We start from the raw sequence: 13,960 nt of genomic DNA, 5'->3' as shown, positions 1-13,960 counted from the left end.
CACAATCTGCATGGGATGCCAGTGGCAATTCGTGAAAATTTCATGCTGCGAGAAAGGGAGTCTGCTCCAATTCGCGAAATTTTCATGCCGCGAATATATCATGTTTTACAGTATATTCTCTAGGAATGTTCTGTAGGACGATGATTGTGTGTTTGACAAAGCTTTTTTTCTCCTAGTTTCTCCTTCAAATTTTCCATCAGAACCACGCTTCTAGCCTTAAGCTTGTTTACATTGTATGTTATCATTCTTTTCTTCTATATAAAACAAAACAGAGATAAAGACCGCAAGGATCGAGATCGGGATCGTGACAGAGGCCGGGACAAAGACAGAGACAGAGACCGGGACAGGGACCGGGAAAGGGACCGAGACCGGGACCGGGAGAAGGAAAAGGACAGGGACAAGGAAAGGGAGAAGGAGAAGGATCGTGACCGAAGGGACAAGGATAGAGAGCGGGACCGAGAGCGGGAGCGGGACCGGGATCGGGACCGCGAGCGAGACCGGGACCGGGACCGGGATCGTGACAGGGATAGAGACCGTGACAGAGAGAGGGACAGGGACAGGGACAGGGAACGCCGACGCAGCCGCAGCAGAAGCCGAGAGCGCTATGGTGGTGGTTACCGTGGCGACAAACGATCAAGCTACAAGGGAAACCGCAGGGATCGCGAGGAAGATGGCTACCGCTCGAAAAAATCTCGTTCTCGAAGTAGGGAACGTAGTAAAAAAGACACCAGTCCACAGTAAGTGAGCTGCATCGTTCTGAAGCTTTCCCTAACCAAATCTTTGTTGCTCAGTGCCAAAAGCTGTATGATTTTCACATTGAACTTTTTCAGGTGACTTGTCTGAGAAAATGTAAGCAGACCTATCCCAAAGTTTATGAAGCAATTGGCCTGCATACTTCTGTAAAATGATGAGCATTGTATGAGTCAAGCAGTGGGACATATGGCCATCACAAGAGATCATTTAGGACACCTAGCAATCACTGACCAATCTTTCAGGACTTGGTTAGACTTACATTTGCAGGATGACATGAGATTAATTTAAGGATGACATATCACCTTTGCGAAATGCATACTGTCTTTGGATAATGCACCCAATTGTATATTTTGATAATGCAGAGACTTCCATGTTCCATGGTATTCCCCACATTGAGCATTGCATATTTACTTTCTGTCGAACATATATTGCATGATTGTTTCCAATTTTCTCTCTGGTTATCATCATTCCAGTGAGTTTGACATGAGTGTGAACCTACAATATTCATCAAGATGATTCATTACAAGTTTGATTTGCACGACAGTTATGAAGATGTTTTTCTCTTGTTCAACATTTCAAAGTATCTTGTGCGAAGTGAGACTTGTGAAGAAATGAGTGCTATTGACTTTGAGCATCTTTGGGCATCTTTGGGCTTGAGCAAAAATTTGGTCAGTTGCCAGTGCAGAAGTAGTGCTCATAGGGAAATAGGTACTGGGTGCCTTATTTCATCCAAAAGAAGCGGTCCTGATGAGATTTCAATTCATTGTTAATACCCATGTAAAAGCTGGAAAAGTTATCACTTATTAGTAGCAGCCTATGACAGGGCAGCAGTATGCAAAAGTAACCAGAAGTTTAACGACTGGTAAGCATCTCCGAAGTTAGTCATCAGCTGCCAACAATTTCTGCATGCATTCTTCCTTCCGTAGACGTGATGATCCTGATGCTGACACGAGAGATGCCAGGACTGTGTTCGTGATGCAGTTGTCACAACGTGCCAGAGAGAGGCAGCTCAAGGAATTCTTTTCATCTGTTGGCAAGGTATGTCAAGAATTCTTACCTCTGCCAAGGAGGTTATTACCTCTCCCAATGAGGTCATGCTTTTGCCAGTGTTAGTTTAGTTTGTATGTTTGTTTATTTGTTGTTTGCAAAATAACTCAAAAAGTTATGACAGATTTGGATGAAATTTTCAGGAAAAATTGATGACACAATGAACAGATGACTATATATTGGTAGTGACCCAGATCACTGTCTGGAGCGAGGATTAAAAAACAAGATTGTGTCATAAGATTTTTTGAAACAATCAATTTCTAATTTTAATTAATTGATTATGCAAATTAAGCTCAAGATCATATTTTAGCCTAATTAAAAGCATTGAGAGTCTAATTTTTTATCTGTAAATCTGTTTTAGCATATTCAACAATTGTACATCACAAAAACTTCCAAAACTCATTTCAATTCTTATGTATTTTATTGTTTTCAGAATTTCTTATTTATTTCTTTGTTTTTCAATTTTTGTTTTTTCTTTGTTTTTTCATTGGAAATTGTCACTGACCACATTTCTACCATAATTAGCACAAAATTAATCAATGAAAGTGATTAATTGTAAAAATAATTAGGTTTTTATGACTTTCATGACAGAGCACCGTTTTCCATAGGAAATGTACACAAAATCACAAAATTGTGCCCATTTTTGGGCGACATTCCGTTACAAAAATGGGCGTGGCTTCGCAAAAGTATGCGCGGACGTTGCAAATTTGGTCTCCACAGTTGCGCGAGACTTGAACGAAGAAAGTCAAGAAGCCTCGCGACGAGGCCTTCTCGCGTTAAAGAATTATAGCGCGAAACGTCGAGGGGGGCGGATTCCGCCCCCCCCCCCCCCCCCCCCCCCCGCCCTTTTAGGGTTAAACTAGCAATGATATCAATGTGATTCCAAATGCTTAGGGTATGTTTTAATGGCCAAGGACTCTGGTAATGCAGGTGATATGAATGTAGGACTAAGATATAGGGTGAAAATGAGCTGCTTGGCGGAGGTCTACGCTCTCTGAGTGCTTTTCCAGTATTTTTACTGGCCTTTGCATACTTTCAGTCTATTACTGCTATTACTTGAAATGTTATAAACAGGTTTTGATGACATTTTCGGGATCGCTCAGTTGTGACTGAAGGAACAGGTGATTGGTTTTTGGTGGTAATTGGGATCATGATCCAGAAAATCACACTGTAATCTCAAGATTTGACACTTAGCATTTGGTCATTAAATGCTTCTTCACACACCATACAATCGTGCATGATGAAAGCATTTCATTCTCAGTGACTGCATTTGGATGATGCAGTGGTAATTTCCTTTCATTTTCACCAAGTTTTTACAACTTTGTTGCTACAGTATCATTTCCATAATAAAAAAAAAACTTTCGGTCAGGATAGATGAAATGAAAACCCTAATATGCTTGAGATCTTGAATATGAAATTTATTTTTGCAAGTTTTTTTTTCATTAATTAATTATTATTATTATTATTTTTTAATTCTGATGTCGTAAAAGACTGTCAGTATTGGATTAGCATTTAGACAAAAAGTTGTTAACTTTATCGACCATGCAGTGGATTTGAGTAACTTGCAAGTAATCTGTCTGAATATTTTGATTGTTCTGTTTTGTTGCTGTCACAGGTCAGAAGTGTGAAAATCATCACAGATCGCAACTCGAGGAGATCAAAAGGTGTTGGATATGTGGAATTTGACTCCACAGAATCAGTTCCCCTGGTAAGTTTGTATGTATGATTTGTGTGCCCTTGTGAGAACTAGACAGGTGTCCAGAAAGCTTTGAAGGCTTTACAGCTACAGTGGTGAATCCTTCTGGTTCAAGCACAAGATGTTGAAATGATCCTTTATGATCCTTTAATGTTTTAAACCTGAATGTCTGATGAGCTTGGACTTTGTACACTTTGAAGTCACTGTAGCCTACCTGCTTACCACTTATTGTTGCGGCTGACCGAGAAGCACAAAGCAATGTGAAAATCCTTACAAATTGTGACTTGAATACTTCGCAGGTCTTTCATGCACCTGTTGTTGAAGAGGAATATAAAGTTTGAATTTTGTGTAAACCAGGTGGCAAACATTTATAGTTTTATGTTCTTTTTAATCTGAATGTTTTGCTATCAATTTTCAAGGGTAAAGCCACTGTGAATATCAAGGAAAATTTCCTGAGTTCAATGTAACAAAAGAGCAAACTCACTTTCCTCCACCAGGCAATAGGGTTAAACAACCAGAAACTCCTTGGAATACCCATCATCGTCCAGCCGTCCCATGCCGAGAAGAACCGATCAGCCAGTCAGAATGTCACCCTCCAGAAGGTCAATGCCGGACCTATGCGACTCTACGTGGGCTCGCTCCACTACAATATCACGGAGCAGATGCTTAAAGGCATATTTGAGCCATTTGGCAAGGTGAGTGACACCTCAAATTTGATATCATGAAGAAAAGCAACAATCACACTACCAATGCTATGCAAGTCTATGCAAAACTATGTGTAGTTTGCTTCCAGATAACTTCTGAGTTTTCGGTCACACTACAGACAAAACTATGCATAGTTTCAGTGATGCACAACTACCCATAGTTTAGATATTTTTGATTTCTAACATGGATGCTCCACACGGGCAAAAACTGTGCTCCCTCCTTGAATATGAAAAATGCAAATGCCCAACAGTGTGCTAAAGAATAATGCAATGTGCGTAAACAACGTGAAGTGAATCCCATTGTGTGACAGACTTCGTGAAGTTTCAGCCGTTCGTGGTCACACTACACAAAACTACACATTGTTTCGTGAAAAATGAGAAACTTCCCTCATGCATGTAGGAAGTTTTGTGGGAAATTTGCGGTTACACTGCCCAAACTACTCAAAGTGAACACCATGTAGTGAAACTACGGATAGATTTGCGTAGTGTGACAGCAGCTAAAGTGACTTCTTCATTATCTTTAGAAATGCATTGCATCGCAAGTAGGAGCGGTGTCTTCACTAATCAGTATAGTGTATTTAATGTCAATCCAAATATAGCTGTGTCTCATATGTGTTATATAAGAATGAGGGGAATAAACTCTAGTTCATCATTTGTGGATGATAAAGGAGATTAATACATGAGAACAAACTTTTACCTTCAGACTGTTGTGAAAGCTCAATGAGCCCCTCTTTTTGGCAGTTATAGGGAAGCTTTCTCTCAAACTGATATTCTCTCATGATTTCTGGCTTTTTTGATTATTCATAGTGCAGTTCGTTGCAGAAGAAGATCAGCTCAGTAGAGATCGAATCATGATTTCATATTCTATGTTTTTTTTTTGTTTTTTTTTTGCAGTCAGCACCTTGTCAGTAAGATGTGATTGTGTAAGACGTTTCCAGAATGGCCTTCCTCCACCACCGATAGGTGTTTGCCTAACTACTTGTTATTTGTTACATATATCCACGGTGATGACCAAACAATGATTTGCACTGTTTTCCCCATAGATCGACAACATTCAACTCATGATGGATTCAGACACAAACCGGTCAAAGGGCTATGGCTTTATTACGGTAAGCAAACTTATCTTATGATCATGGTGTCCGTAGTGAAGATATGTATGTTTCATCTATCACTTTTGAAGCAGCATGACTCAGTGAATCTCTGTTTTAACCTTAAAATGACACCCAAGACATTGGTTGGGTACCGTCATGCGATAAGTTGCTACTCACTGCCAACATCTCTGTCAGCTTTCAGTGCATTTAGTGTTTTCCTGAATTTTAGCTTTACTTTAATGTTCCTTTTTGATTGTTCATGCTTTCTTTTCTGTTCTTGATAAAAATATCGCTTTGCTGCTCAGATCGATCTTGGCAATGTAGAGCACTATTTAGTGTTTGCTGATATTCACAAGTGGTCATGTAAAAAGTTTGTAATTTACTTAATTCCAAAATCTCCAGTTTGTCTGGGAAAGTTGTTTTAAGGACTTTGACCTCCTCATGAATCAGATTTATATTTGTATTGTCTTTCGACTCAACTTGACAGTTGCCAGGTAGGATGTTTCAAATTCTCAAACTGTTGTTGCGCTACTACCAAGAATGAAACTGAATTTTATATGTTTTCTAACGCATAAACTCTATTCCATAGAGCCCTTCATCTATAGTATTCCAACACTTAGAGCATGGCTGCCTCAGCCAGCCAACCTCTGTCTTCATTGTTACACAATCTTGTTTGTGCATCCAACAAACAACAACAGCAAAATTCAAATCTCTGTTTCTGACATAAATATTGTGCATGTGACAAATCTGGATTTCACTTTGATGAGAAGTTGAAATTATTGAAATCTCATTTTAACAGGAAGTCAGTGAAAAAGAAGGAGCCTTTGGAATATAGTTTGTAAATAAAGAATATATGTGACCGTGCACCTCAAAACGAACATAAAGTCGCACACGCTGATTTTTGCGTGAGGACTGAAAATAAGTGAAATGGGTCAACCTAGCCGAACTTGACTTTTTCATATTTTCTGAAAGAGCGGGTCTTCTTTTACATTATGCTGAAATTTTGTATCATAAAACGGGCAGGAAAGTGTGTTTTTTTAGCAGTTTATCGCGAACATTTTTGGTAGAATAGTGTGATTAGGTGTGTCTTTAGAATCCCTTTTTCATTTCTGAAAAACCTTGTCCACTCTCTTCACTTTCAACTCTAATAACTTTCGAAAGGATAGTGCTACTGCTTTGAAAGTTGGCATTGATTATGGACAGAATGTGTTAATGAGGCATGCTTAATTTCAGTTTAATCTGATAATCCCTTCATTGTTGTTACTCTGGTGGTTTACTTCCTGTTTTTTGTCCCATTCATCGCACAGCCAGCACGGTTTGGTAAAGATTAAGCGCTTGAATAGACACTGTACTTCGGAGCCTCTTTTCTCAGTTCACACTTTTCCTGAGTTTGTGCTTTCTTTCCAATATTTAGATAGGTTAGGAGAGTCCATTTGATTTGAGTTATACATCATTTTAAAGCTTAAAATCAAAATATGGTCTTAACTAAAAATTCATGTCTGGCGACTTTTTGTTTGTTTTGAGGTGCAGGGTCACATATGTGATCAGGAGAGAAAAAATACATAACAAAAAAAGTTTGAGTGTCTTACAAAAACTTGATTTTAGTATAAGTTATGTATTGCATTTTTGTGGTCTACAGTTTAGTATACTTGGTAAGTAGACGACTGAATATAAAGTGACTTTCATATTCTTCATCAGTGATATTTTGAAGGAAGGTATTTATTGATCAGAACTTCATGGTAGTAATTGCTTCACTCATGGCATTTGAAGGTTTGTGATGTGACCCAACTTGGTCCATGGCCCCTATCCTCATCAGTGTAACTCTTTGCTGCTCCTACAGTTCCACGATGCGGAGGATGCCAAGAGGGCGCTAGACCAGCTCAATGGCTTCGAGCTTGCCGGGCGACCAATGAAAGTCAATCACGTGACGGAGAGGAGCGAGCAGGGTCAGCAGGCGCCCTCGTTGCTGGATAGTGAGGAGCTGGACAAGAAAGGCATCACTCTCAACACGACAGGCAGGCTGCAGCTCATGGCAAAACTGGCAGAAGGTGAGGGGAGAAAAAAATAGAGGTTTGAGAAAAAGTCGTTTAGTTCTATTGAACATGTTAGACATTTTACCTGTGTGCCAGCTGTAGCCAAGTCAGAGTGAGAAAGACACATGATTTTACTTTAAAGTTGTACAGCAGGAAGAGAATATGCTTGTAATGAGAATATGAGACCTACTTCAAACAGTAGAAAGAATGAGCATTTCTGTGGACTAATAACTTAAGAAAGCACCCCTCAAAAGTAAGGTGGACATCAGCATCCCAGTACATTCAGTTTTGACAGTTTCTTACAATTTTGATTTAATTCGTAATAATTACAAGAGAATTCTTGCCGAACAGGGCATTACTTGTATCTAGCTATGTTTCTCCTGTACTTTTTGCCTGACATGTGTATATTATGCCTTCATGTCAATGAAGTTGAATGTCTTTTGTCAGTATTTCGTATGACATGCTAACTTTTGTTTGTTTTCCTATGTGTATTGTACAGGCACTGGTTTTCAGATTCCTGCTGCAGCGGCTGAGGCCCTTCACCCACTGAGTCAGGTACCCGGTCTTGGGCTCCCAGGCCTCCAGGTCAACCCCACTGGGGTCAATCTGGCCACCCCAGTGGTCAATCTTCAAGAGTCCCTCCAGGCTGCTCAGCTGCAGGCTCAGCAGAGTGCCCAGGCCCTGGCTGCAGCTACAGCAGCCGCTCAGCAGGTCAGTCCTGAGGATCAAATTTGTTCTTTCCTACAATCAATGGAAGTTTTATCACGTGACCTTTCTGAAAAAAGCTGTGAACTTGTCCTTGTTGGAGAAGTGTGGAGCTTGTCTTCATTTACAATTCTTGATTTAGCCTTTCTCTGATCTGATAGATTTAGCCTGGATGTATTTTGCCTTCATTTAAAATCATGGGCTTCGTTGTCACTGAAATCATTGGGTTTGGCCTTAGTAGTAGCATTTAGACTTAGTCTTGGTATATGGAGAAGTTTGAAATACTTCTTTCTTTTTTTTTGTGAGGGGGGAAATGATAATTTCTGTTCTCTTGTCAACACCTAAGTCGATAAGAGTGTTTTATGGATCCACTGAAAAGTATAGTGTAGTTTAACTTACCTCACTGGTGTAAAGGTACTTTATATCTGGGACTGTGTTAAAATATCTTTCAGTATCAAATTTAAGTAAGGATTGATGATTTTGTTTGTGCCATACAGAAATGGGAGACGGCAAGACTAGATATCTGTCAGCAATGTCAGTTGTCAGTTTGTGCAAAAAACATTTGATGGAACGTAATAGCTTTCTCTTCCTTTATGGAAGTGATGATCATTGGAGTGCAGTGCATGTATCCATAACTACACTGCATGGCATCTAATTGAGTGACCCTGTGTGAAGCACAAGATCTTGAATGTTCTCATCATTCTGTCTCACCATTCTGTCTCACTTGCCTCATTTCCTCTCGCTCTTTCATTTTCCTCTCAGACCAACATTGCACTAGGCATGGGTCAGCTACCAGCCATGTCCACAGCCCTGGCAGCCCTGGTGCCCGGAGTGCAGAGCTTACCAGAGCCTGTGAGCCAGCCAGCCCAGCCGGCACAGCCGGCCCCTGCCACTGGCCCCGCGGGAGCGGGAACGACGGCATGCTTTGTGCTTTCCAACATGTTTGATCCCTCTGCGTAAGTGTACAAGCAGTCATGTTCGTCACTCATCTTTGTCAAGTACTGTATACGCTATATATTTCGCGGGGGTTTTATTTTCGCGAATTTCGCGAGTCGGGAGCTATTCGCGAAATTAACAACACGCGAAAATATTACCTTCCAAAATGAATCCCTTGCCTTGATGATACGAACATTTCAGTACTAACGCTAACGTTAGTATATCATGTCACGGCTTACCGAACAGACCATACTGGCTAAGCTTGTTTACGCACGTCCACGTCTACTTACGAATACTGTAGAGAGGGGACCACTCGTCAGAAATCTAGCGCGATGGACTTAACCACTTCAAAAATGTTGAATTCTAACTTACTAGTTCGCAGAGTTTGGTAAGTTTTTTTCATGCAGTGTATAACTAGTATCATTCTTATTTGCTAGTAAGTTGAAAATTCACACTTTCTTTGCCACTTCATATTTTCTCTGGTCCACCAATCGCGAATTTAACCACTCGCGAAAATGTGTGACAGCGGCAATTCGCGAAAATTTATGTACGCGAAAATTATAGCGTATACAGTACTCAATTCAGGCCAGGTAGTTCTGTTATGTTTTGTTCTACATTCACACACAAAAAAAAACATTTTTGTCATACCCCAACCACCTTCATCATGTCGTTCAGTTTTGAAAAGGTAAGGGCAGAGTATAAAACATTCCACTTCATTATACATTTTGATTAGGAGAATAATGTTCAGGCGTAAATCAGTCTCATGACATTCAAAATAGTTTGGTCAATATTGAACTCCAGAATAATGCTGCATATGCAGTTCTCGCATGGAAGTTATAGTTCCTGCCATAACAAGACCTCAATGCCTCGGTGGATTTTGGCAGAGACATGCACAAATTTGGCTCATGCATTATTGTTACATATATTTCTTAACCATCCCAAAGCTGGGAATGTACTTGTAATATTCTCTGTAAACGATATGAATGACTTGTTCAGTGAGATAAATTACTGTAAAACGAGGAATGTTCGTGTGCATTTTCATTTTGCGAATTTCGCGAGAGCCAAGATTCGCAGACGGCGAATTCAAACGCTTGGGAAGTTGTCTTACGAGTCCCAATTTGTGAAATACATGGCACATGCAGGTTATGAATAAACTGTGTTTGACCTTTTAAGCATTTCTGCATTTTGGTAACATTACAGAGAAACAGCGCTTGGCTGGGACACAGAGATCCGAGATGATGTCATCGAAGAATGCAACAAGCATGGCGGAGTCCTTCACCTACATGTTGACAAGTCCTCGCCCAAGGGCAACGTCTATGTCAAGTGTCCCAATCCACAAGTAGCCATGGCCGCAGTCAATAGTCTACACAACAGATGGTTTGCAGGTAATGCCCCATTCTTCTCCCCTTTCTCAATCGTCCAGATCTGTGGCAAAGAACCTGATAGCATATTGACTGTATCTATACTTCTATAGGACAGTACTTGTTCCAATCACAAAGATAATAATTCACTTTTATTTCTTTATAGTCATTTTTTTTTTTTTTGAAAGGAGATAAAGGGTTCTGAATGTCTATTCTGATCACAGTAAATGAAATAATGATAAAGAGATGCTGTCCTTTTGGTTAACCCTAAAAAGACTGGGCTATTTTGGTAGCTCGAAAGACTGGGGGGGGGGGGCCTAAAGGGCCCCCCCTTAAGATCTCGGCCGTGGATCGCGCGATCGCCGCGGAAATTTGCACAATGGTAGTGTGCGATGTAATCTACAAGATCGTATATTTAAATTTTCCAGAATAGTCTTCTTTTATTTTATTTTGATTAATTATGCTAATTTATGCGAGAAACCAGACTTTTTTATCTAAATCAGTAAATAAAGCTCCAAAAGTGCTCATTTTTGGTCTAGATATTCTTTGTAGCATTCTTAGCAAATGTACTTAACAAAAAAATCGGTATCAAAATTAATTTCTTATCTATTTTATTGTTTTATGAATTTCTTATGTATTTCTTTGTTTTTTCGACCTTTTGTTTCTGTTGTTTTTTTCAGCAAAATTTGTGGCAGACCCTTTTTGAAGCATAATACTACTAAAACAAATTGATTTTAGCCATTGAGAGTAAAAATACGCATATTTATATGAACCATGTGATAAAACTCAATTTGTATTGACTTTGTACACAAAATCACATTTTTGAGCCATTTTCGGTCTCACGTGCATGTACAAAAAGTTATGTAACTTCAGAACCGTACCCCCGGGCGTCACAAATTTGGTGTCAAAATGTGCGGGAAACTCGAAAGAAAAAAGTCATAGAGCATCGTGGCGAGAGCATTGCGTGTTGCTGAGTAATCGCGCGAAATGTCGAGGGGGGGGCCTTTTAGGCCCCCCCCCCCCAGTCTTTTTAGGGTTAAGATTCATCTTTCTTCATTAAGAAGATATGCAGTGTAGAATGTAGATGTCATGAGTCATGCCCATATTATGTTCAATGTTTATCAGATTTTCATCTTGTTTCTTCATTTCAGGCAAGATGATCACTGCAGCCTACATGCCTGCTGCTAACTACCATGCAATTTTCCCAATGGCGGCATCAGCTACCATGCTACTTCAACCCAGTACCCCACGACGAGTGTAAATACAACCCAGTCAACATATTTTTTTTTTTTTTTTCAGTGTATTAAGACGCACACATACCTGTTCGAAGTGCTTTTTAAAAATGTTTGTGTCTGTGTGTACATAGTCTGAATATCAGTCTCTTTGGGATTTTAAGAAAATTTCAAGACTGCCAAGGGATAATGAGTATTCTGATAAGGTCCAAGTGGAGCTGTTTGGGAATTGTGCCATGGCTTAAAATCATGAATCGAAAGCCGCAAAGTGAAAACAGATTGTGATAGAGAAAACTGGCTCAGTAGAGTTGTTGAAAGAGTCTTATTGTGCCATCTCATGTACTTTTTATAGCAAAATGTAATTTTTGGATCGTGTTTGTACACCTGTAGTCTTCACTTAGATTTTCACCTTGATGGTAAATTAAAAAACAACAACGAAAAACCCCAGAAGGGTTAACAGATATTTTACTAGCATGTTGTAAATCTATCTAAAAGTGGCATGTAATGTCGTCACCTGGCAAGAATATGGGGTGTAGTGCTGAGTCAGAAACTTAAGACATAAACGTGCACTACCGACTGTGGAGTTTTCTGCATGTAAGCAGATGGAGCACTCATCAAGACAAACGAGACAATTCAAAATGATAAAAATGCTCACACATGTGCGCCGAGTATTCTCTCCAGCCATATCTGCGATGATGTCCCAGAGTGTATGGAGAAACACCTGCAGTCGCATTTCAGCGCAGCGATGGATGGATTAACATATATGTTAATTTGCCATTCTGCTGCACTTCTTTGTACCGCTTGAAGTCATGGATGAAGCAGGAGTATATTCTCTGGAATCTTTTGGTTGCACCATTGCTTATTGGCATAAAAAGTGAACAAATGATATAAATTGAATCTAGTCACCCTGCTGCAGCACCATACAGTAACTCTTAAGAGCATTTTGGAATGCCAACGTGCTGCTAATGCTGTAGCGTGACTTTTTGAGTATTATAAATCTTCACACCAGATGGACCCATAGAGTTCACCTAGACCAAAACCTCATGAAGATCTGCAAGGACGGTTAAAAATAATTTTTAAAGAAAAATATCACCCGGTCACCACGGAGGAAAAAAGAACTGATGTACTGTATGATGTGTGTATAGACTGAAGTGTAAATATGTGGTCAGATTTGTTTTAATGCCAACATGTAAGCAAGACCTTTGAATGTGATCCCTTCTCATGGCATGTTATTCAATGGACATGCAAGAAAATCACTGTTGCCATAAAGGCCATTTGTTTTATTTTGATTTTTTTTTTTCTTGCTTCATATTGAGTGTGTGTAAAGCAAAAGTGGCAAGAAGTATAGACAGGATCAGGGGTCTTGGGTTCATATTGCAGATTTCTTGTGTTCAGTAATGTTAAGTGGCAGGGTTTGGGTGAAACATCTGAAGGTTTGACGATCTTAAAATAAGTTCTGGATGCATCTTTTGAATAGCTACTACAGGTGATTAAGATGGTTGTAGGAGTGGGAAGTGATGGAAAATTTCACACTTTGTGCACAGGCTTTTTAGTGAGCCCCTTCATCTTACAGGATTTTATGCTTTGTGGAGAAACCTCCCCAAACGAGATGAGCTCTGTTAGCCCTGCATCTGTGTGCAGCAGAGTTGATAAGCTTTGAGAGGTGATTTTCTTGACTGAAGTTTTGTATTTTACAAGGATTTGTTTATTTAGCACATTCCCAGTTACTTTGTGTATATTTCACTACTTCTGTGTTGGTATATTTTACTGTGTATGTTTTAGATGGAGTGGGCTTGGAGATTATTAATATTTTCGGCAAGATGGAGGGGAGGGGGAAGTATGGCTTAATATTGCCCATTTATCACTTGCTAGCTTAGAAACAAAAGGGCATTAAAGTTTGAAGTCTAGCCAGAAATACACATTTTCCTGTTCATTTAAAAAAAAAAAAAGATAATCCACTAAAATGACAGACCCATCTAATACTATTAAAGACAGGTGATGAAAAATGTGAGAAATTCATCCCACTTGTACAGAAAGTATAAATCCTTCAAGCTTCACTTCGTTGATATGCTGCATTCATGCTACACACAGTCTTTTTCGTGTTAATTCTGTGGACATCAGAAGAATGCAGTGAGTTAAGGTGATTTTGATTCTATGACATTTTTCTCATACTGACATTCAACTTGCCAAATTATGGGTACATGTATTATGTGTTATTCAACTTTTGCTCAGATTTGCTCATTACTGTATGCACACTGGACTACATAATATGTGGTTGCTGTACACACACACACACACACACAAATAGTTATTGTGGGATGCATTGCTTCAAGCTTAAAGATGAAATTTTTAAATGTATACTGTTACATGTACATTGATACATTCAAAAAGTTTCCTCTTTT

The 13,960-nt window shown here is 39.5% G+C and overlaps 1 protein-coding gene across 1 annotated transcript; it reads left to right on the top strand.

The window, feature by feature from the left end:
- Positions 1-156: 156 nt before the first annotated feature.
- LOC139714137 (RNA-binding protein 39-like) lies at positions 157-12,712 on the top strand (the record flags this gene model as incomplete). The annotated part of the gene is made up of 10 exons (XM_071625858.1): positions 157-737; positions 1,680-1,791; positions 3,416-3,508; positions 3,994-4,191; positions 5,244-5,309; positions 7,132-7,339; positions 7,824-8,035; positions 8,792-8,985; positions 10,166-10,350; positions 11,478-12,712. Coding segments are annotated over 10 exons (1,959 nt in total), but the record flags the coding sequence as incomplete, so codon positions are not given.
- Positions 12,713-13,960: the final 1,248 nt, after the last annotated feature.

The sequence above is a fragment of the Diadema antillarum genome, unplaced genomic scaffold (genome assembly GCF_040938485.1).
Source record: "Diadema antillarum isolate AM-2024a unplaced genomic scaffold, OU_Dant_1.0 seq00002173_RagTag, whole genome shotgun sequence".
Classification (NCBI taxonomy): Eukaryota; Metazoa; Echinodermata; class Echinoidea; order Diadematoida; family Diadematidae; genus Diadema; species Diadema antillarum.
The sequence above is the reverse complement of the archived record's forward strand: the minus strand, read 5'-3'. Positions and strand labels throughout refer to the sequence as shown.